This window comes from Melitaea cinxia, chromosome 2 (genome assembly GCF_905220565.1).
Source record: "Melitaea cinxia chromosome 2, ilMelCinx1.1, whole genome shotgun sequence".
NCBI classification, from domain to species: Eukaryota; Metazoa; Arthropoda; class Insecta; order Lepidoptera; family Nymphalidae; genus Melitaea; species Melitaea cinxia.
The window spans coordinates 11,348,756-11,374,357 of NC_059395.1; the positions used below are offsets into that span (position 1 = coordinate 11,348,756).

General features: G+C 32.5%; 1 protein-coding gene and 1 pseudogene across 1 annotated transcript; one reads left to right on the forward strand and one right to left on the reverse strand.

Annotated features, from left to right (window-relative positions):
* Positions 1-572: 572 nt before the first annotated feature.
* Positions 573-7,451, reverse strand: LOC123660446 (bystin). The gene is made up of 8 exons (XM_045595530.1): positions 7,164-7,451; positions 6,972-7,089; positions 6,629-6,869; positions 5,154-5,310; positions 4,763-4,954; positions 3,573-3,781; positions 2,945-3,095; positions 573-748 (listed from the first exon to the last, which is right to left on the reverse strand). The coding sequence occupies exons 1-8, from the start codon at positions 7,296-7,298 to the stop codon at positions 668-670; spliced, it is 1,284 nt and encodes a 427-aa protein (XP_045451486.1). The 5' UTR covers positions 7,299-7,451; the 3' UTR covers positions 573-667.
* A 1,665-nt stretch (positions 7,452-9,116) lies between these two features.
* Positions 9,117-23,954, forward strand: LOC123661465 (annotated as a pseudogene).
* Positions 23,955-25,602: the final 1,648 nt, after the last annotated feature.

A 25,602-nucleotide genomic window follows, 5' to 3' on the forward strand; every position in this document is an offset into this window, starting at 1 on the left:
GGGAGAATTTTGATCATGGAGTATGTTATATACAAAAGAAAGGATGTACATATCACGGCGAAGGTGGATTGGGAGCCACATAAGTTGAGCACGAAATTGGGATACGTGATCATATTTTCGTGAAACAAAGATGAAGCATATCGCAAGATTTTGCAGACGCATTCTAATTCTTCTTCTCTTCAATCTAATTTATTAAGTAGCTCTTGTGTCACATCCAAATAGCACACATCTGCATAGTCGAGGATAGGTAAAAGAAGGGATTGCGCAAGCAAAATTTTCGTTTTAAGTGGAAGATAGTATCTCCTCTTTTATGGCATAACTGTTACAAAAGTCTTTATCAATCCAAACTTATTAAAAAATACTTGTTTGCTCACAAATGAAAAAAAAAACTGACTAATTATACCATACCAATTATAATAAAATAGGATTAATCATTTTTATTCTATGATTTAACACAACATAATTATCCACCACACCACTTTGCAAGTTGTTATGTATGTGTGATGCAATATTGTTCATGCATTTTTGTGACTAAACTTGATGTTGAATGTTTATCAATAAAATCTTTTAAATTTCTGTACTAAATATGTTTAATCATAAAAGAACAAATGGAAAAAATTTCGTGTATATAATAAATATATTTGATATAATTATTAATAAGTAAAACTTATTCAACTGCCATACTACTTTGTACATTTTCATTTCTTTCTATATCACGGCATTTTGCTGCGTGTAATTCTCGTCGTATCTGTAAGAAAAGAATATTTAACTTTAATATCAGATAATATAGAATAGTTAGGAATTGATATTGATAACTTTTTTTTAATTTGAAACAGAGATAAGAAAAATTGACCTGTTTAACAGAGAAGTACATTTTTCTTCTCTTTTTTTTACTAAATGTAGACATAGAAAACAAATTTGTTTACTGAAAATAATAAAATAATTCACCAACTAAACTAAGATAAATACATGACAAAAGATAATTGCAATAGTTTGGTAAAATAATTGTGTTTGCTCGCAAACGAAAAAAAAACCGACTTCAATTACATCGAAGAGTAATACAACGTAGATCGACGAAAAAATAGTAATACTTTGTTCGTATTCCATATAACGCGACATTATAAAATTGTAGAATTATATAATGTTCTACTGTTATTTCTAACATTTTGTTAGCGATTGTAGGCAGAAATTTCATAAAAGGCCCGTCGTCGATTCGCGCGAAGCGCTGACATCGCTTATTACGGCGGGTTTTTTAGTTGAAGCGGATTTATATTGAATTACGGTTTATGTCTTTTTTATTAAAAATATGTAATGTTCATGTTTTCACACAGCTCCGATGCACGACTGGAGTTTACCCCTTCAGATCAACTGTCTAAATAGGCACAAAAAGGCTTACTAGTCTAAGAAATATATTATTACTATATCAAATTGTGAATAAATTAATGCAATAACGCCATCTATCGGAACCTAATTGCGTTATTAGAAAACGTCTGAACGCCATCTCTAACAAGGTCATTCGCTCAGTAGATTTTACTGTTCAATTTTTTCATTCCGGGGCCTTAAATGAAAATCGATTCTTAAGGAGAAAACTCCAAAAACAGTCAAGTAAATACGCCATATCAGATATAGCTCAAAAAGTTCGAGTCAAATCTCAATTATATTTAAATGGGACCACATGACAAGCACCACCTATCGATTAAAAAAAGAATCATCGATATCGGTCCACCCAGTAAAATAGTAATGAGGTTAATATAACGTTGGTCGACGTAAAATAGCCAAGTAAATACCCAGTATTAGCGATAACTCAAAAATTAAAAGCTCAAATATATTTATAACGAATAAACTGCTACTCTCTACTCTAGTGGAATATTGTAATTTGATCGATAGTGAACGAAGTAATTTCATAACATTTTGATAGATGGCGTTGTGGCAAAGTATTGAACATGACCACAGTCGTCTTAACATCGTCATGTAAATACGTGTCATCAAAGATTACTCAAAAATTGCTCATTATATCTCAATCATATTTAAAACGGACGACATGACAAGTATTAGCTTTTGATTTATACAAAAAAGATCAAAATCAGTGCACCCAGTAAAAAGATATAACGTATAATACAACGTAGGGTGACGAAAAAACCGTCAAGTAAATACGCAATATTAGATATAACTCACAAATTACGAATCAAATCTCAATTAAATTTGAATGGGACCACGTGACAAATAGTAGCTTTTAATTTATATAAGAAACGTCAAAATCGGTGCACCCAGTAAAAAGTTATGAGGTATAATACAACGTAAGGTGACGAAAATAATGTCAAGTAAATACGCGTTATCAAAGATTAATCAAAAAGGTAGTTATCAGATCTCGATAAAATTTATATGTGACCACATGATAAACATCAGCTTTCGATTAAAGTAAAAATTATCAAAATCGATACACCCAGTAAAAAGTTATTGCGGATTTTCAAGAATTTCCATCAATTTCTCTGGGATCCCATCATCAGATCCTGGTTTCCTTATCATGGTACTAAACTTGGGATATCCCCTTTCCAACAAAAAAAGAATTATCAAAATCGGTACACCCAGTAGAAAGTTATGCGGTATAATACAACGTAGGTCGACGAAAAAAGCGTCAAGTAAAAACGCATTATTAGATATAATTCGAAAAGTAGTTGTTAGATCTCAAATAAATTTAAATGGGACCAATTGGCACACACCACCTTTCGATTAAAACAAAATTTGTCGAAATCGGTCTACCTGGTCAAAAGTTCTGATGTAACATACATAAAAAAAAAAAAAAAAAAAAAAAAAAAAAAAAAAAAAAAAAAAAAAAAAAATACAGTCGAATTGAGAACCTCCTCCTTTTTTGGAAGTCGGTTAAAAATAACATGTTCATGAACCAATGTTCGTGTTTTGCATGTTTCCATATAATAAAACTTACTTCTGGAGTTATTGTAGGATGACTCTGTTTTCTCAACAATTCCAAAAGTGCATCTCGTTGTTCAGTTGAAATATCAGCCTTATACCTTTGCACAAAAGTAAGCAATGCCTGGTGCCATAGTACGGGTAGTGTTCTTGACTCATTTTGGAATCTAATCATAAATGGACAAAATAAATATGAAGTTTACTGTTACATATGTTATAATATCACTATATGAGCCTACGTATTTGGAGTCTTTAACTATAGTTTTTATTTTTTGGCATCTTAAAGTTGATAATGCAGTTAATTCTTTAGATTGTTGTTTTTTTTTATATCTTAATAAACATTTTTTTTTTTCAAATGTTCTCTTATAAAAACTATAAATTAAGATATAACAACTAAAAAAATTAAAAAATTGGTTGTCTGTAAAGTTGGTTTACGGACGATAGTTTAACATGACAACGTCATTACAAAACATCACTGAGCGTAACGGGACAATGAGCGTAACGCAATGAGTCATCCTTTTTCGTGCATGCCGTCGGCATTCATCGATCTATTAAACGTCACGTCAAAAATTAATGTTCTTATGTAACAGTAACTTTTAAACCAAAAATAAAAAATATGGCTGTTATAACTAATTACTATTTACCTTAAGAAATGAAAAACCACTGAGTCCACTACTCTATATGGCAGTGCATATTTCTTATCAAAGAGAATTCTTAAAAATATAGAATTTGCACCAGTATATTCCATTTCTGCTATTTTTAATAGGGCTGCACTTGAATGAAGTACAGGTACTGAGTTCCGAGCAAGGACTGACCCGATAATTATAGCTTCACGCAATGTACAATCACCAGCCTAAACATGAAAAAATTTATAAGTCAAATTTCACGTAATATTAGCACAGTTTGTTATAAAATTATGATCACAAACTTTTTTTCTAGAAACTTTGCTCAACTTAAATAATTTTTATTTTCACTTTTGCTTAATAATCATCATTCATTGGCCTTGGTCGGTCTATTACATTGATTTAGAGAGTGTCAGACAGACACTGTGTCGCCTAGGACACTCTTCAGGAAAACGCAGGTTTGCCTAAGCTCTGCGCGTCACCCTCTCGACCTCACTGGCTAGGCCCACAGGAACGACGAGTCGATACGTGTGGAGCCAGTTCGGCTGCAGGAGCCTCTCGCATTTTAGAGCTATGCCACAAATGCTTGACAGAGACCCCATTCTGGGTTTCAACTGAAGTTTTCCTTTTCCAGGACCCTGGTGATTTTGAGCCAGGTGTATTCCTCGGTCGCCTTTTACGACCTCACGGGAAGAAAGGGGGTGGTACTATTCTACTTGGCCGACACCGCCAATAGTAAATAAAATAATTGTTAATTAAATAAAACTAACTTCAATTACATAGACAAGTAATGCAATGTAGGTAGTCTAAAAGACGAAATGTACTGATGAAGATCTCTCTAATTTAAATGAGTACACATATCAAGCACCAGCTTAAGAATAAAAAAAGAATCATCACAATCGGTAGACACACATAAAAGAAAAAAAAATACAGAAGAATTGCATGCTTCCTCCTTTTTTTTAAGTCAGTTTTAATTACATTATATTAATAAGATGGTTGAAAATGAATGAATGAAATGGTTGAAATTTTTATCTCATTTTAAATTTGTTTGTCATCCGCCATCCTGCAGTGGAGCAGAGTATTAACATGGTTAACCTCCAATCCTTCTCCTACGTGGGAAAGGAGACCTATGCTAAGCAGTGGAATGTTACAGGCTAAATCATTTAAAATTATTAAAATCTTTTGAGAAAAATAGGCACTCTTAAACTTACTTCCAAGAGAGGTAATAAAATACCCTTCATAAATGCTCCTGGTTTAAATAATGCTTTTCTGAGAGCTTGATACAAATGAAAATTCAATCTCTTGTATTCGGCAAGGTCATCACGGACTCGGGGTAGAAGTACTAGATTGTAAAATCTCTGTGCCATTTTTTCTTTTAAATTGGAAGCAAATATCCTTGTAGCCTAAAAAAAATCACTTAATTATCAAAAAATCATTTTTAATAAACTTTATGAAATAGAACATAGGTTATTCATATATCACTTACAAATTTAACTATTATTTGTACGAAATATCCAACAAATGTTTGATATAAACTTACAGTATGTATTATATCTTTAATATCAAGTCGAATAATATGATTTCCATTAGAATGTTATTTACCTGATACATGGCTGCTGCAGACCATGTTGTAGGCTCTGTTATATATAAAATTTGTTCCCAATTTTGCAGATGAGGTATCATTTTAAACGCTTTTGGTAATTTGCCCGATCTATATTTTTGTAAAACATCCCTCACACCTTCATACATTGTTTTTATTCTAAAAAAAGATCATTTTATAATTTGTTACAGATATATAAAAAAACTTAACTACTACATAAATAAACTACTAATGTGTGGCTATGGTAGTAAAGAAGATAGCCACCCCCTCTCTTCCCGTGGGTGTCATAAGAGGTGACTAAGGGATAACACAGTTTCACTACCACCTTGGAACTTACAAAGCTGACCGATGGCGAGATAGCCATCTAACTGCTGGCTTTGAAATACAAAGGCAGAAGACGGGCAGCAGTTTTCGGTGCAACAAAGACAGCTCTGTGGTCACCAACCCGCCTGCCCAGCGTGGTGACTATGGGCAAAATACACGAGTTCACCATTTTTGGAGTGAACTTATGGAGGTCTATGTCCAGCAGTGGACTGTGATCGGCTGAAATGATGATGATGATGATATAAATAAATAAAGTTAATGAATTTCTTTTATGCAATCTAGTGATTGCACCACCACATTACCACAGTATCAACACTCAAAGCCTAATTTATAACAATATATGCTGTATTACTTGTCTCTGAACTAAATTAAATAATCTCTGGTATAAAATATAGTTAAAAACAATTAACAAAGCAGCATAATATGTCAAATATTAATTCTGGATTCACATCACTTTGATAAAATTGATATAGAGGTAAAAATATCATACCAATATAAGCCTATTTCAGTGTACACTAAGTTCATATTTCATACATACATATTTTCAACAGCTAATAATACTATTATTTTTTCAAAATAAGTGATTTCACAATATATAAAAAAATTATATCTGTGCTCCTCTTGTGATGTGTGACATAAGCCCTTTTTGTGATTTTAATGTGGACATTATAAAAAAAGTTTCCCGTTCTTCTATCTGCTATAGTTAAGAAACTATTTTTTATGCAGTGATAAAACTGTTGAAAATTTGTGAATATAGATTTTTGTCAAATTATTCCCTGATATCAGTAGTCAATCACTCTAAATATTCAACACTATTTGACATGCATTGTGATTTAGGCGTGATTGTTTTTGTTTTTTTTTTTTTGGAAGCTACCTTTAAAGTAAAATATTTACCAAAATACTTAAATGTATATTAAAAGAGAGTGTTTTAGCCTACAAAAGAAAATAATAAAATTGAACCTAGCCCACTTAGTTCATGAAATAGAATATTTTGATAGTACCTTGTTTTTGCACTCTTGTAAAATGGTGATTTTTAATTATATCACTTGTCAAAGGAGGTCCAGAAATATTTGTCAATAACAATTAAGTATTTAGTTAAAAGCAAGTTAATTATCAATATTACAAATGCATTATTTTTAACAATGCATCTTACCGTGGATCAATATTTTGCAGTTTTAAAGTTTCCACATCAGAGTATTCAGTTTGTAGTTCTGTATATTTATCTGTAATTTTATCTCTTATGATATCTGCTAAAGTTCTTGTCTTCTCTGGCTTCGAAGACATAAACATTTTCAGCGTTTCCTCTTCCTCTTCATCAATTTCTATATTGTCGTAATATGTATCAGGTTCCAAACCATCATGGTCAGAATTATCATCATTGTCAGATCCTGGTTCTAAACAAAACATAAGTATTTTATATAAATATCTTACTTAAAGTATTATAATCCATAGCTTAATTTATAGGTAAAAAAAAAATAGTAAATTAATCAATTTACCATCAAAATTAACTGAAAGCACAGCATTTCTAGAAGCGGATGGAACATCACCGCTCAATTCAACCTGTTGTCTTCGAGCAGCTTTCAAAATTTTCTTTGATAAGTCTGCGTTAACAAACTGAAATAGAAAATAAACAATACAAAGTATTTTTAGTAACACATTTGTTTACTGTATGCACCTTAAGTACTTACATCTTCATCATCGTCATGTCTATTTTTTTCTTTAATTCTATTTTTAATTTTAACTGCATTTGAGGCTTCGATTTGGTCAGCGAGACCTACATTTTTTCCAACTTGTGACGGTTTGAGCTTTTTAACTTTTCCCATTTTGATATTAATATATATATGTGCAATTTCTTAAATTATATCAAAATTATTTTATTTTTTCTTTGGGATTAATGCCTTTCAACGATGATAACAACACGTGCGACGACAACGAGAAATTATTTTGACAATTTGTCATTTATTTTAACCATAAGCAATAATTCGACCTGGACGGTGGACCATAGATCACTTTACTTTTTCTTATCAAATAAAAAGGCAAAGGTATATATGTCACGAATCAAGCAAAATGTAATAATATCATCGCTCTCTAACTATCCGACGTAATACCATTTAAAAAAATAGCTGTTATAACGATACACATATTTTTTTGTTTGTTTACATTTATTATACACTCATAATTAATTTTTCGATTTCAATTAAATGTTCGTTTAGATGTACTAGATCGTTCAATAAGTCCCGAGACTAACCTGGAAATGGCGCATATATTAAAAACTCTTTTGTTTTTTAAAAAGTACTGGCTATCAATACAAGAATATGTGTCAAATTTTTAAAAATGGAACAATAAAATTATTGATTTTGAAACATTTAAGTGAGGCTACGGTTGTAATTTCGATACAATGGAAAAAAACGAGTTTCGCGTGTTGATAAAACATTGTTTTTTAATGGGAAAAAATACCGTTGAAGCACAGCAATGGCTTATAAAATGTTATGCAGGATCAGCTCCCTCTAAAGCAACCATTTGTCGGTGGTATGCCGACTCCAAACGCGGTCGCATGGACACCAATGATGGGGAACGCTCAGGTCGTCCAAATGAAGCAGTGACTCAGCAAAATATTAACCAAGTCCTCAAAATCGTATTGGAAGATCGGAAGGTAAAAGTGCGAGAGATAGCCGAGATAGTGAAGATTTCAGCTGGTAGTGTTTTCACTAATTTACATTAAAATTTGGCCATGAAAAAGCTTTTTTCTAAGTGAGTGCCGCGTTTGCTTACAACTAATCAAAAGGAACAACGTATCAATGATTCAGAGCGATGTTTGGCGCTGATGAATCATAATAAAAAGGTTTTTTTACGTCGGTATGTAACAATGGATGAAACCTGGATATACCATTTCACTCCGGAATCCAATCGGCAGGCAGCGGAGTGGAGAGCGGCTGGTGAAAGCCGCCCGAAGCGTCCAAAGACTCAGAAATCGGCCGGTAAGGTTATGGCGTCTATATTTTGGGATGCGCATGGAATACTTTTCATCGACTACCTTGAAAAGGGGCAAAATATAAATAGTGACTATTACTTGTGCTTATTGGAGCGATTGAAGTACGAAATTGCGGATAAACGGCCTCACATGAACAAAAAGAAAGTGGTGTTTCACCAGGACAACGCGCCTTGTCACAAGTCCGTGAGAACGATGGCCAAAATTAACGAATTGGGCTTCGAATTGCTTCCTCATCCCCCTTATTCGCCAGACTTGGCCCCCAGCGATTACTGGTTGTTTGCAGACCTCAAAAAAATGCTTCAGGGTAAGAAATTTGACTCAAATAGTGAAGTTATCGCAGCAACGGAGGCTTATTTTGAAGCCAAAGACAAATCGTTCTACACACATGGGATAGAAAAGTTAGAAAAGCGTTGGAGGGACTGTATCGCTCTTGGAGGAGACTATGTTGATGAATAAAAATTAATTTTATAAAAAAGACCTTTTTTTAGTACTTAGTCTCGGGACTTATTGAACCACGTGTTTATTAATACAATATTTCAAAAACATAAATACTTTAACTGTCACTTTTGATATTTTTCTCGATTTGTATGCATGTGACTGTCAAGTTAATTTTTTTTGTTTATTTTTATTTATATTGTGCAACACAAATATGGATATTGAGGTAGGCATATATAATTTTACTATAGTTTTGTTCTCATTTTATTTTGAATAAGCTATATTTGTAATCTTCTTTTTATGTATTAAATTTAGCACCAACAATTCCGCTAAGAAATGTTTGAAATTGATTTTTAATATCTTCATATCCCTATTTTCATTTCCATGTTGGTACAGTGACCACAGCAACTATCTGATGCGCTAGCGGTCATTAGTTCGAACTCCAGAAATTCACATCTTACGGTTCATTAAGTGTAAAATATGCACTATTTAGTTCATTCTAAGAATACACTGACTACATAAGATATCAAAGGGTATAAATAAAGAAACTAATTTAATCAAATTTTTTAATTTAATTAATTGTTTGCATACTTGCTATATCTCAGTGAAACATCTTCAATGCATATTAAAAAAAAATACGTGAAATTATTGGACTCTTCATAAAATCTTAAACTTACAGAATCCAGCTTTCACGGGGTTTCTTAACGACGGGCTTAAACGAATAGATCTTGTCTTAGTGATAAAGGATACAAATAGTAATGAAATTGAGGAAACACGCCTTAACTTTTTAATGAATGCTATAAATAGAACTTGAAATAGAACAAGGAAAGGTAAAATTCTTTATACGCGTGTATTTTAAATTAGTTAGGCTTAGTAGATAAACTTTCTTTTTGTTTATAAAACTTATGTTTGTCGTGTGTAATATACCTACGTACCAGTTCAGGAGATACTTTTCAAAATTAGTCAGTCCACTTTTCATCATCATCACTTCAGCCTATCGCAGTTCACTGTTGGACATAGGCCTCCACAAGTTCACGCCAAGAATGGCGCGAACTCGTGTGTTTTGCCCATTGTCACCACGCTGGGCAGGCGGGTTGGTGACCGCAGGGCTGGCTTTGTCGCACCGAACACGTTGCTGCCCGTCTTCGACATGTGTATTTCAAAGCCCGCAGTTGGATGGTTATCCCGCCATCGGTGGTGGTCGGTTCTTTTCTTCATCTCCAACTCTTGTTGTTGTTGTTGTTGTTCACGGGCTATTTTCCGCAACTCGACGTCTTGGTGCGCCTTTTTTGCGTGATCGGCTGGTGGGCACTATTCGTATCTCCAACTCTTTACTACCCTTAATTCTGTATGTTTATGTATCAGAGTTTATGGGTGCTTATTACTATACTACGGTGATCACTAACCTTCATATGCATAATCTCTTCATAATAAAAATTCGACATTAATTTCAGTTGCCTGAACATAAAAACTTAATGTTTATCAAAGTTCACGCTCCGGATGCAATAATTGAAGAATTTGGTATTTACTTTAAAGAGAAGTTTTTTAAAAAAATTCATATTGAATTTATAAATCCTTTATTTAATTGTCTCGGAATGCAGCACGAGCGAGAACTGATTAAAGTAATACGGTTAGCTAAATGTAAAATTATTGTTTAAAATACTTATAGTTTTTAAGAGAAAATTTTAAGTACCTATGGATAAAGTACCTACGTCATATTAAACCAATTGTCAAAATAGTATTACTAGACTAGGTTTTATTGTTGTTTATACCAATATTTTTTCGCAGTTTAACCCTCGTTTACTTTAATTGTTACGTTTTCGCTTTTAGACGACACTTGATTTATTAAACTAAGTTACACTCTAAGAATTCATAAATAATTGTACAGCTTTATCAAAATAATAATTATTGAGGTTGTCGCGTTTATGCGCAGCTATTTAAATTCTGCAAACTATGTTTTAGGTCATAGTAGTATATGTTCAACATCTAAACGTACGACATGTAAAAATTAATATAAAAAAAGTTGGGTTTTCGTAACGATTATATTATTTGTATGTATCTAACTGATGATTTTGTTTTTATAACAAAGGCTTCGCTTTTGTGTTGGATGAATCATTTTTAATAATCATTATTATTAATTTTAGAAACCTATATCCTGGTCCCGTTAATTATTCTACTTTAGAGAGGAGCAAGATTGTATATCAAATTCTTCTCCAGGTACAATTTGGACAATATGAAAACCACTTTGGAATTAATACGTTAGTTATACCGTAATACCGCACATATACAGTTATTACATTTAGTACATTATTACGAATTCACTTTATAATCAATAATTAAAATGTAACAGAAAAATCTAACATACTTAGGGCCTGTTTCATCAGTTGTGGATAAAGTTTATCCTGTATATAAGTTACGATTAGACTTTAACAGTAAGAGGTAGATTAGGCCCATTAGTACCTGTTTCGCGTTAATTAATAAACTACAGCTTTTAGGTTCACTTTTGCGAATAGAAATATCTAATAAATATATTTATAGTCTAATTTGATGGTGAAAAGAATAATTGATACCACCATCAAAACAATTTATCTGTTGAATATCGTCATCCGTCAAATAGCGTTATCTACAACCGGTAAAAAAGGCACTAAAACTTAACTTATAAGCAAAAAACAAGCAACAGAAAAACAGTTCCAAAGCAATCCGAATTTTGTCTCTTTCACACTTTTTAACCGACTTCAAAAAAAGAGGAAAACTTGCCTGGGTAGACCGATTTTAATGATTTTTTTTGAACAGTAAGTAGGTACGTGTCATGTAGTCCCATTTAAATGTAACTGATATGTAACAAGTACTTTTCGAGTTAATTTAAATAATGTGTATTCACTTGAGTATTTTATCGTCTACTTACGTTGTATTAATGTCGAGGTACTTGAAGTCGGTTATTATTTCTTTTGCGAGCAAACACAATTATTAATTTTAATAAAAATAATTTACAAATAACACTCACGGGAGTGCATGTAGGTACATAACAATATACATATGTACACACAAACTCGAAAAATTTAATACTTCTTCGACAGTCGTTTGAAATGTAAGTAATATTTATTCTGTGTCCAGATTAATAAAAAGAAAAATAATATTATAAGGCTTATTTTAATGTAATTGTAGGTTATTTTTTATAATTGGACTGGTATCATTAATGTATGGAAAACACAACCTATTCACATGATACAAGAATATTTAGGGAAGAGAGTGAGTTTTTTTATCTTAATTTTTTTTATATATATTTTCTTGACCATACTCAATGTCTATAATAATATTTTTACTTTTTCTCAGGTTGCTTTTTTATTTGCTTACTATGAGTATTTCAATATGATGCTAATAATTATATCAGCAGTTGGTTCTGGAATAGCATTAGCACACTATTTTGAAAAGCCTCAGTATGATACAATTACGTATGTTTAGTTTTAAATTTAATAAAATAGGTTATTAAGATTGTTGTTTGTTCGTTTTTGCGTTTGGGTTCTGCAGCTTTTTGAAGTAATACTTCTTTTGGTGCGTTAGGGGAAAATGATGACAGTAAATTTTTACGATGCGCGCTCACACTGTCGCAAAAAACCGACACCCAGAAATCAACTAGTCAACGAAGAAGAATTTAGCAACGAGAAGTTAGGTAGCAAATGAAGTATAACTTCTTACGTGCATACAGAAGAACACACACACACTTTTTTTATGAATATCTCTACCAAAATATTAAAAAATAATATCAAGTTGAATTGGTGCTAAAACAAGCGCATTCAAACAATCCAATTTTTTTTGTTCTGTAATAGTAGACATGTATTTTTTATTTATTTATTGATCTATATTTTAAAAAGAACATTGTGAAAAAGAAGATATTCACTAAAGTTTTGTTAGTTTTGATGAAGAAAGAGATATTAAGTGGTCATTTACACATATATTTTCAGAAAATCTGTATGCAGTAAGCACAATATATACGGACATCATGAGTTGCATGAGGATATAGTGTGCAGTGAATGCCGTAATTTTACTATATGTCCTTTTCTTAAGCATACTGCGTTTTGCAAAGAATTAAAGTTTATTAATGGAATAGATACTGAAAAAATGCAATTTTATGCATATTTTGTCACAATTTGGGGTAAGTATAAAGTTCATTGCAGGTACTACCGTACCTCTTCATAAAGGTTTCCAAGTAATGTAGCATCCAATTCCAACAAAGCTATTTTAAACCGGTAAATGCATGTAGCAACGGAATTATTCAACAGTCGCTGCTTACAGAGATAATTAATGCTATCCGGCAATATTAACTTAACATTGCCTATCCAAAAACAATAAATGCAAATTGCAGCCACTGTTACAATAAATAACAAATAATTGTGTTTGCTCGCAAACGAAAAAAAAAACCGACTTCAATTACATCGACAAGTAATACGACGTAGATCGACGAAAAAATAGTCAAGCAACTACGCGTTATCAAAGATTACTCAAAAAGTAGTTATCAGATCTCGATAAAATTTATGTGTGACCACATGATAAACATCAGCTTTCGATTAAATTAAAAATTATCAAAATCGGTATACCCAGTAAAAAGTTATTACGGATTTTCGAGAGTTTCCCTCGATTTCTCTGGGATCCCATCATCAGATCCTGGTTTCCTTATCACGATACCAAACTAGGGATATCCCCTTTCCAACAAAAAAAAAATTATCAAAATCGGTACATCCAGTAGAAAGTTATGCGGTATAATACAACGTATGTCGACGAAAAAAGCGTCAAGTAAAAACGCATTATTAGATATAGCTCGAAAAGTAGTTGTTAGATCTCAAATAAATTTAAATGGGACCAATTGGCACACACCACCTTTCGATTAAATCAAAATTTGTCGAAATCGGTCTACCCGGTCAAAAGTTCTGATGTAACATACATAAAAAAAAAAAAAAATACAGTCGAATTGAGAACCTCCTCCTTTTTTGGAAGTCGGTTAAAAAAGACGTCTGTCATTGAGCAATCCAAAGTTCAAAAACATCTTCTTTCTGTGCTAAGCGAAAGCATTTTCCAAGTTTTGTCAAAAGAAATATTTTTTTAGATGCCTTTTGATAGAGTTTGTATACTACCGCTTTTTATATTTAAAATAAATCGCATTTAAGAGTTGAACCATAAAGTTGAAGTATTTCAAAATTACGTACTTAAAGTATGATGAAAATGGTTTACTTCATTGACTAATTATATGCCTAAAAATAGGTCTTATATATGTAGTACTATGGAAAAGGAGAGAAAAATACTTATTTTGGATGTGGGAAGTTCATAAACACCTATGTAACTACAAACTTATAGTCCAGGAGCCAGGTAAGAATTTAGTCAACTATTTCTTCCCAAATGATAATTAGTGAAATAAATTAGAGAATAGTATCATGAATCTTCTTCGAATTGAATATACATATTTTTTTCTACGTTCATGGGAGGCTACCGCCGCTAAAAAAAAAATATATGTATATTCAATCATTTCCTATTAACTAAAATTTTGTTAAAATGTTGCTTACTCAATACCTCGAAGAAAAAAAATCGGCTGTATATAACATGGTGGATTAAATGTCAGGTGATCACTATAATTTGAAAAAAAAATGATTATACTTTCAACATTTATTCAACATTCATTTATACTTTTAGAAAATTCTAGAGGAAGCTAGAATTTAAAAGAAGAAGAAGAAGATACTTTCAACGATTTCCTCTCAGCTAAAAATTTACCTGGCGATAGCTTCTATGTATCTAGGAATAAATAAATTTGTCAGCTGGCTGTATCTCGGTAAAAAGACCGGTCAGCTTATGCATTGAAAGTTATAACGCAGGACTTAGGCGGGAACATCTATCTCTTATTTATATGTATAAAGTAACAAGGTTTCCCTCGACTTACTGGTAGCTGATTTTACCCTGAACTGAACCTGGTCAAGTTCAACGCCTCTAAGATCCAGGCGTGTCTCTTTTCGGTAAAGCGGAATCCTTTCCACCTGAATCCCTATTTCCGAGGTGTGTATAGTGCCCATAGTTGGCCACCTGGAGCTTTTTGGCGTTACTGTATCATCTACTCTCAATTTTGACTCATACAGGCTCGAAGCTTTTAAATTTATACCAAGCTCAAGTTCGCTCATGCATGGAGTACTGCTCTCATCTTTGGGATGGTTCTGCCTGAGTTGATTTGTCTGTTCTGTTCTGAGAGGCAAACCAAAAGGTTCATTGATGATAATACTCTGGTCGCTGCAAAGCTGCAAAGCATAGATCATCGGCGTAGGGTGGCCGCCCTGTCGGTTTTTTATCGGGTACACTTCGGAGAGTGTGCGTAGGAACTCTACGACCTGATGCCTCCCTGCCCCTTCCACCTTCGAACAACCAGACACACTGCGTTACGTCACCCTTATATGGTTGACATACTATACGCAAACATTCTTGATGCGTACTACTAAAGAATGGAACTCTCTACCAGCGTCTGTATTTCCGGATAGCTACAATCTGGGGATCTTTAAGTCGCGAGTGAATAGGCTACTTCTAGGTAAGCGTGCTCCATCCTAGACCACATTCTCACTTAACATCAGGTGAAATAGTGGTCAAAAGCAAGCCTATCTAATTATATATAAAAAAAAAATTAAATTAACGCGGTAAAAATTAAAAGGTCATCTGGAAGAAATCAATCGATGGATAAGATCGCCTTTGTACATCTTGTATTGTATCTTTCTTTATATGTGTCTGTAGTTCGGTGTACATTAAGAATAAATAAATAAATAAAAATTATAATTTTTTAATGCATATCACAAAAAAAAACACTCGTATTATTTATGTTGCATATTATTTAACAATTTCTGAGCATTATTCACTCACTTGTGTTCCAAAAAGGCCATTATTTAAATAACACGCTACCAATGAAAATGGGAAAAATGGGTCATCAGAGGCAAAGACAAACATTTTGAAACCGATTTTTTAGATGACTTTAGAGCTTTTTACCACATACATGTATGTTGTTACATGATAGTATTCATCAAGAGCTAAACAACATCAACATCATTCAATCACAATCAAACTGTCAATAAAAACGCATTTATTAAAAAAAAAGTGACTTAAGCCCTTCACCCTCTGGCCGTTCAAATAATATTGTACTGATCAATATTTATATTTTATTATAGTACCTAACTCATTTTTAGACCTGAATATGAATCACATACAAATATTTACAAAGAATCGAAACGGACTGGCTTATTACTCGAGTATGAAAGTATTCATATTTCAATAACAAAAGTACTTCTCTTGCTGATTTCAGTAGCGCTATTCAGTGCTTGGGTATGATTTGTTTATTATAATTTCTTAAGAATATATCTATTACGAGCCCTGAACTAGTCTGTAATTTTTTTTTAATCCTTAAGTTTCCTCCTTATTCCTCCTTAAGTTTGTAATAAAATTTGGGCACGTGTTGTTTGCTATATATATATCTGCGAGACACGGTGGGGAGACCCACAGGAACTAACAACCAGATCGGAAATAATTCATCATTACAGCCTATACAGTCCAATGCTGGACATAGGCCTCCACAAGTTTACGCCAAAAATAACGTGAACTCATGTGTTTTGCCCATAGTCACCACGCTGGGCAGGCAGGTTGGTGACCGCAGGGCTGGCTTTGTCGCACCGAAGACGCTGCTGCCCGTGTTCGGCCTGTGTATTTCAAAGCCAGCAGTTGGATGGCTATCCCGCCATCGGTCGGATTTTTAAGTCCCAAGGTGGTAGCGGAACTGTGTTATCTCTTAGTCGACTCTTACTACACTCACGGGAAGAGAGGGGGTGGCTATATTCTTTAGTACCGTAGCCACACAGTACAAAATAATTGTATAAATACAAATATCCATTCCGAGCGTGTATCAAACCTGCGTCCATCGGTGTTTAGGAGCCGCTGATACGGCACACGTAATCTCCATGTATAGCTCCATTCATTCCTATATATATATGTTGCTGGTTGTTACTTCCTGTGGGTCTCCCCACCGTGTCTCGCAGATCACGTAAGTCTGTCGGTCCCGGTTGTTATCATGTAGGTACACCTGATAGCGATCGTTACTCATAGTAGGGAAGACACCCGCCAACCTACAGTAGAGCAGCGTGACGGATTAAGCTCCGATTATTACTCCGAAATATTTGTTTTATATACCTACTACAATTAAGCTTTATAATGACGATTTTGAATGAATACGGCGTTCACAGATTTTTGTCTTAATACTCATCTCTATACACATGTGTTATTTCAAACACTGGTACACTTATATAAAAAAGACGAGTTTCGATCAATGGAAGCGACACGAACATGAGTATATAGCTATGGCTGCGTTAATGTACACGAGTACGATGTTTGTGTTTAAAATTGTGAGTATTTAATATTTATTTATATATACACACATGTGTTTTTCTATGTTATTGTTCTTATTCTTTCATACGGGTAGGTATGCCTTTTAAACTTTGACCTTATTGCGAATTAAGTGTTTTTATTTTTTTTCACAACTGTCAAATGTGTAAAAGTTAGTAAAAGTTTAATAAGGCCTTAAAATATGGAAGGGCTCTTAATGATGCAAATCGTTCTGTTCTATCTTATACCCCCGTCTGTATAGGTACGATTCAGTAGCAACACTTTTAATGATTTTTTACAGATTAGTTCTACAATGTCATGCGTATTAACGGAATTCGAAAAACATTAAACATTTAGATCATACGATCAATCACTTGCCATTAAAATGTATGCATTTTGCTTTTCTTGCACCTTTACTTTACTAACTACATATATTTTTGTTGGAATAAGTACGATAAAATTATTTGTGGTACAATGTTTTATTTTTTAATAAGTTACATGAAAAAAAAAAACAATAGTAATTTATCATAAATCCCCAATTAAAGTGAATTGATGTTTATAACCATAAATTGTCACTTTTTAATTTCCTCGATGTAAGTTTTAAAAGCACGTTGACACTTGATATATAGTGATTATTTTTAACCGACTTCAAAAAAGGTTACTCAATTCGACCGATATATGTGTTCGGGGATAACTTCATCGTTTATAAACCGATTTTGATAATTCTTTTTTTTTTTTTGTTGGAAAGGAAATATCCCAAGGGTGGTACCATCATAAAGACACCAGGATCTGATGATGGCATCCCAGAGAAATCGAGGGAAACCCTCGAAAATTGTAGTGACGACTAGTGCGTTTGTTAATTTTTTTCCTCTACTTACATTGTATTACTTGTCGATATAATTGAAGTCGATTTTTTTCGTTTGAGAGCAAATACAATCATATTGATAACTGTAGCTTCACGTATGAAAATTAAAGAAAACGCGCGGATTTTTTATTTACTGGGCCATGATTGAAACCCGATCACAATTTCGAAAATTCTTCCTTATTTTTAACTGACTTCAAAAAAGAAAGAGGTTACTCAATTCGACCGTATGTATTTGGAACCTTCTTTAAATATTCATACCTATCACTAGTTGAATTTTAGGAATTTTTCTTTACTCACATCCTGGACATGCGTAATTGATACAGCTTAGGGGGTTTTGCATTGTTGAACAACGGCCTTGGAACATCTCTAGATGATATTTGTGTAACTTTAGCAGTCATTGTTGTTGTGGAACAAATTGCTTTTAAAATTCCAACTTTCTTTTATAAGTAAGTTATGATTATACTTTTATCAATGCTCTATTTATATTTTATAGTTACATGTTTAAACCTAAACAGAACATTTATAAGTATCTATACATAACATAGTATAAGCTATTCAATTGTTGGTTTAAGAGGTGCAAAAATTTTGGACACAAAAAATTCAGTGTTTTCTTATGATACTCATTATAAATAACCTTACATTATTTCTTATTACATTTAAGTCACTACAATACCAATTTTCGCTAAGTTTTGCTTAGACTTTTGAATAACGGGCGTATTCACTCCCAATTAAATCAATCTCAGAATGGAAGCTGTCCCTTAATAGTTGTACCTCAGCCTATAGAGAGTATGACATACGGAGTAAAAACCCCAGGCTCTACACAAAATAGGTACCTATATAAAATAGAGTAGTATTAGAGTGCAGAGTGAACGTATTCATACCCGCTAACTGAGACCGATGAACAATTCGCAGATATCAGCTGCTAAAGTAGTAAGTAGAAATCGTTCGCAATAAGTACTTATTATCCTTACAAAATATTTCAGCAATTCCTTGTACGGTCGTGTACAAGTTTTGTTTATTATTTGTATGCATGCAAATAATTTTATTTAAAACTTAATATAAGCTTAATGCCCATAATAATAAGCTTATCGTTAGAAAAAGGCAGCTTAAAAAAATATATTTTTAAACTTTTATGTCGAAAAAACAAACTTACTTTATACTTACGGTCTAAAACTTAATTTTAGTAGGATATTTAGGTGACTATTTTAAAAATAAATATACTACGTACTGTCTCACTTCAAGACTTCTTTCCGAATGTTCATCGCATGGACACCGTGACCTAAGTATGAATATGAGGACATTTAATAAAATTACTATTTTATTTATATTTTACAGTCAAACGACAGATTATAACCAAATTCGTGTGTTAGATGTCAATACGCCTTGTTGGAAGGGAGAGTACAAACTTCCAAATGTTACCGAAACGTGTATGCACAATAGTTACTGTACTATAGGTATATTTTTAAATTTATTTTTGTAGCATTAAAAATTTCATGCGATATTTTATATTAATTATACGTGCAAAAGTTTGTGAGAATGGATTTTTATTTCTCTTTCACTCAAAAACTGAAGTGGTTGTAAAGAAACTTGGTATGCAGGTAACAGAAGATCCAACATAGTACGCAGGTTCGTTTTTATCCTGATATTCCCACAGGATAAGAAACTAAGTAGATGAAACCGTCAGACGTTGCTGGTATTTTTATGTTTTAGCACTGATAATGTAATTATCTTAAACATTTGCTTGGGCTTAAAAATTTATAAAAAATATCTTTCTTGGTTTTTTTTTGTCGTCTTTCAAAAGTTTAAATACAATTTTTGTCCGTCGTTCCAAACGTATAAATTCTTTGGTTTTATTAAGGAAAATAATTTGTAAACTATAGATTAACGCTAAGTAATAATTATTTCAGCGATCCAGTTCGCACTGACACTATTTTCATGTGCCTTTCCTTTGACTCAATTGATTATACTACTAATAAATATTTGGGAAATAAGGTACTACTTTTGATTAACAAACTTAAACATATATAATGTTGATACCATTGATTTATAAAAACCTTTAATAGATCATTGATTGATACATGTGAATTCTTTTCACTTAAATTTGTTCGTCAATTATGTCTTATTTATTTTATTCACCAACATCTACCAGTATTTATACAGGATTCGACTCTTTTATTCACCAACATCTACCAGTATTTATACAGAGTTCTACTCCATTTGAGCCCCAATTTCTATGTGACCTGACACTTTTTCAATGTAAAGATCCACTTAATACTACATGTCGTTTGTAATCTATCAATACATATATTAAAAATGTAACGGGGCGATGTCTGTACATTTAAGATAAATGCGAATAGTAGATTATTAATCAAGGGGATAAAGCAGTGTCTTCTGTCGTTGGTGACGATTTAAATCGCGAGCGCAACGAAGGACTCGAGTTTTACTCCCGAGCGTAGCGAGGGTGTTAAAAACTTAAATCACGAGCGAAACGAAGGATTTAAGACGAGTCCTGAGTGTAGCGAGGGACTTAAGTTCACCCAAGACTAAGACAGCTTTATCACCGAGGAAAATACTCTACTTTTCGTACCATTTCCGAAAAAATTAACACAATAATAATATGAGATAAGCATTTATTAAAAATAATGACAATTAAAAGTAAAAGTTAACATTCGAAACATTGGTCCAATTATTAATAGAGAGAGTTATATTTTAACACAGATGTAGTTCAGTATAAATTTCGGTGAGTATTCCAAATTTAAATCACATTCTCCCCCTAGAGGATGAATGAAATTTAGTACAATTTTCTTTCTCTGTTTTTAACAGATTAAAAATGACTATTGTTATGTTCGCTTTTTGTGGCATAGAATGTCACTTTTTTGAGCAAGTGGTACGAAAAAAATATGATTGGGACCTTTATCAACGCAAATAGCACCCAAAACAATGATTTTCAGAATTTTGATCCGTTTTGTCTGTGCGTTTATGCACGCTAATCTCAATAACGGCTTATCCGATTTAGATGTGTGTTTTACTAATATATTGTGGAAAGCTTAGCTTAACATTTAGTTTTTTATTTATGTCAATCGGTTCAAAATAAAAAAAAATGCCAATTTAAATAATCATGTTGAACATGTACACTATTCCACGCACACGAGTCGCGAGCTCAGCTAGTTACGCAGCAAGTTTAGGAGCAAGTCTGATATTTAATTGATGATTGAATTTAAATATGTATCACGTATTTTATACACGTAATTGTATATAACTTATAAGTGGTATTATGTACACGTTGCTAAGCTTATGCCTGTAGTTTGTATTCACCTTTAATTATGTTCAACATACACACACAGATTCCCAGTTACTGAAGTAGGTTAACTTGCCTATTTAGTAAATATCATTTAGTAAATATATATACAACCAGACCTCTGTTGAGAAGCGAAGTTACAAGCCTAGAGTAAAAAACACGACCACTACCAATAGAGTCAACGATCAGTCGATAATACAACAAACAATCTACCAAACTATAAATGTATATTTTGTTCGGAATCTAATCAAAATTTAAAATACCACACCATGATCACTAACATTCGATTTCTTTTGAGCTTGGAAAGTTTCCATCAGCTTCTTGTGAAATTAAATTATTCGAGGTTGCCAGTCTGAACCTACTCTATTAAGTTGTAATTTATTTGCGACCAATCGTACTAGGCTACCCAAGCACAAACTGAGAATTTTCAGACATATCAGCTAAGAACGATTGATTAAATTATAACAAAATTAATACAGAAAAACATTTATTTTTCAGGCATAAAGCACGAAAGTTGCTTTTAGGGAACCGACGGCCGTTACTTTTGAATGTGTCTGGGCCTGGCATATGGTATAGATTAACCTTCGTCACAGCTCATGTTATTCCTCTCTTTAATGTAATTAATCTAAATAATTAACTGCTTTCAATATTTATACGAAATTCGTCTCATGTTTCATACAATTAATTATTAAATTTACCTATAATTTCCATTTCAGGTTGCTATGATTATATTTCAATCAAGATTGTTGCGTAGAAGTTTGCCTTTTGGTTTATTATTCAAGAAATGGCGCGCCGGTATTATAAGTCTTCACGTTAGTTTTTTTTTTATTAAACCAGAATTAAAGGATTTTATTAAGCGTTTAAATTGACATATAAAGTGCATACTCTTACTTACGAGACGTCAATCTTATTACCCATATGTTATTGTATTCGGTACTGATATAATATAGGTATACTAGCTTTTACCCACGGCGTCACTTACCTTAATTTTTTTTTTTTTTTTGTAAAAAGTATCCTATGCTACTTTTAAATCCTCCAAGAATATGTGGACAAAGTATTATGATGATCGTTTAAGTAGTTTTCGCATGAAAGCGTAAGAAACAAACTTCACATTTATAATATTAAATATTAGGGATATTATTTTTCAATTAAGTAGGAAGAATTTTGGGAATGATTTTTACGACTAGATCGACAGGTAAAACAACTACCGCTCCGGTGTAGTGGTGCGTGTAACGTGTTAGCGCCCACACATCGGCGCTTTGCGGGCTGTATTTCTAAAAAATATTACCTTTCAGTTTGGATGTCTGTCTTTTTGGGTCTCCCCTCCGCGTCTCGGAGAGCACATTTAGCTATCGGACCCGGTTGTTATCATAAATACCTGATAGCAATCGTTACTCATAGTAGAAAATAAATCCGCAGTGCAGCAGAGAGTGGATTTAACTTCAGTCCCTCTCCTACGTGATGAAAGAGGCAATATGACAGCAGTAGGATGTTACAGGCTGAATCGTTAAACGGCAGACAATCGTACGGTACACCTCTCTACGGTACGCCTCCTTACTTACCACAGGAACGAAACAAAAGATAGAAGAGCAGTATTATTTAGCTGTGATCTTCTGTATGATTGTCGAAAAACCGACAATCCTTAAGGATTGGCCAAATGGAAATATATGTATATAATTTATACAAATAAATCTTCTAATACAGCGGGACCATTATCTCATGATTGATCACTTTCATTTGTTAAGCATAATATATGTGTAGGCTTTATTGGCTACTTATTTCCCAACATATCGATGGTGGAAAGGCATAATGTATTAACCGCCATTTTTGGAGATATCGAGTTATATATACCGTTGGAATCGGGAGAATGAACTCTTTCGAATGGTCCTGGTTTCAGCTCGATCTGACGACTTTTATGGTCGTTAATACACCAGTGATTTTGAAGTTTTTCATATTTTCTCGTGTTTTAACTCTATAGTAAATAGTGGATTTTGTCATTAAAACACCTCATGACTAAAAATTTTATCTTATGCTACTTTGCCTTGCGTGACTTTAACCAGATTTAAATGTTAAAACAATTTACCAAATTATAATATTATCATTTTTGTAATTGATACATTATACCCAACTTGACTTTTCTTGATCAGTAGAATTAAAACATTTTACTCTGGTTTTAAATGTTAGTCATTGTAAGTTAATACATTTTACTCTACTCTAAAATGCCATTGTTTCCAAGATAATACATTTTACCTATCCAAAATAAGGTAACATTATGCGTTGAGTCATTTTTCTGTTCTTTCTAGAATCTATTTTAATAAAATAAATTTACTTGGTTTTTTTTTTACAAATAAAATCTGCATTTAAACTGACCATTTGTCATTCCTCAAAGATATCATAGTGAGTATTTGAATCTTCGTACCTCCGCCAGTAAGACAGATGTTCTACCAGACTCAGATTTTGAAGACATTCCTAATGTTGAGATAGATGATAACAGCTGAGTATTACCTAATAATTGTGTTTGCGCGCAAACGAAAAAAAACCGACTTCAATTACATCGACAAGTAATACAACGCAGATCGACGAAAAAATAGTCAAGCAACTACGCGTTATCAAAGATTACTCAAAAACTAGTTATCAGATCTCAATAAAATTTATATGTGACCACATGATAAACATCAGCTTTCGATTAAATTAAAAACTATCAAAATCGGTACACCCAGTAAAAAGTTATTGCGGATTTTCGAGAGTTTCCCTCGATTTCTCTGGGATCCCATCATCAGATCCTGGTTTCCTTATCATGGTACTAAACTAGGGATATCCCCTTTCCAACAAAAAAAGAATTATCAAAATCGGTACATCCAGTAGAAAGTTATGTGGTATAATACAACGTAGGTCGACGAAAAAAGCGTCAAGTAAAAACGCATTATTGGATATAACTCGAAAAGTAGTTGTTAGATCTCAAATAAATTTAAATGGGACCAATTGGCACACATCACCTTTCGATTAAAACAAAATTTGTCGAAATCGGTCTACCCGGTCAAAAGTTCTGAGGTAACATACATAAAAAAAAAAAAAAAAAAAAAAAAAAAAAAATACAGTCGAATTGAGAACCTCCTCCTTTTTTGGAAGTCGGTTAAAAAGTTTCATTAAACAACTCGTTATGGTGGACTGAAAAGTTTTTTAATAATTAGGTGTTAAGATTTTGAGTTATTTTTTGTAAATCTTTTAAAAATACTGAAAATATTAAAACTGTCCAAAGAACACATTGTAGCTTAATTTTTTTTATCAAGTATTAATTTAAGTTTAATAATATAATTATATGTTATATATATAGTATGTTTGTAAACGTCAATATGAAAGTTTAATTCAGTTTTTTAATTGTAACTTCATGATAAATATATTGGAGTTAAACATTTATTTTTCATTTTTTTTTTGTTTTGTTTTAAAGTTTAGTTTGTGGCTTAAATGGAACTTAAGTGTATGGTTAAGCTACTTGACCCTCTTTGTTCGAATACATTGATGTCTGTACAACTGTTTTACCAGGTTCGCATAGATATGAAAAGGTTACATAAAAGTGTTTACCTCTCTCTGGTCATGATTGGATTTGTTTTTAAGTCATTTTACGCGATAGCAATATCACATTTATTTGGATATAAAACAATTTACTTGAAAATATTAAATTATATTCTGAATATAAAACACTTTGCTTCACATTTTATGGATCTAATATTTGGATATAAACTAATTTTACCTATCTGAGATTTTATGGTATTTTGTATTAACTCCATAAAATAATACAAATATTGGACATACGTTATTTTTTATTAAATGTATACATTTGTAATAAATTTTATTACTATTTTACTTAATTTCATAGAGATATCTTCAATACTTTAAAAGTTATGAAGTTTTTAAAACTTTAATCGTCTCTCCTGAACATTTTACTAGATGGCGGATAATACATTTTGCCTTTCCATCGTCGATATTTAAACTAATAATGACTCAAGGTTACGCGTTGTAGCGCTTCCCGTTTGATCGATTAAGTTTGACCAGACTAGCTGTGAGACTTACATAACAGTTTCAAATTTAGTATCACAGGGACGTGCGATCTTGTAAACACTGGAGCGGGATAAATATCTAAAATTT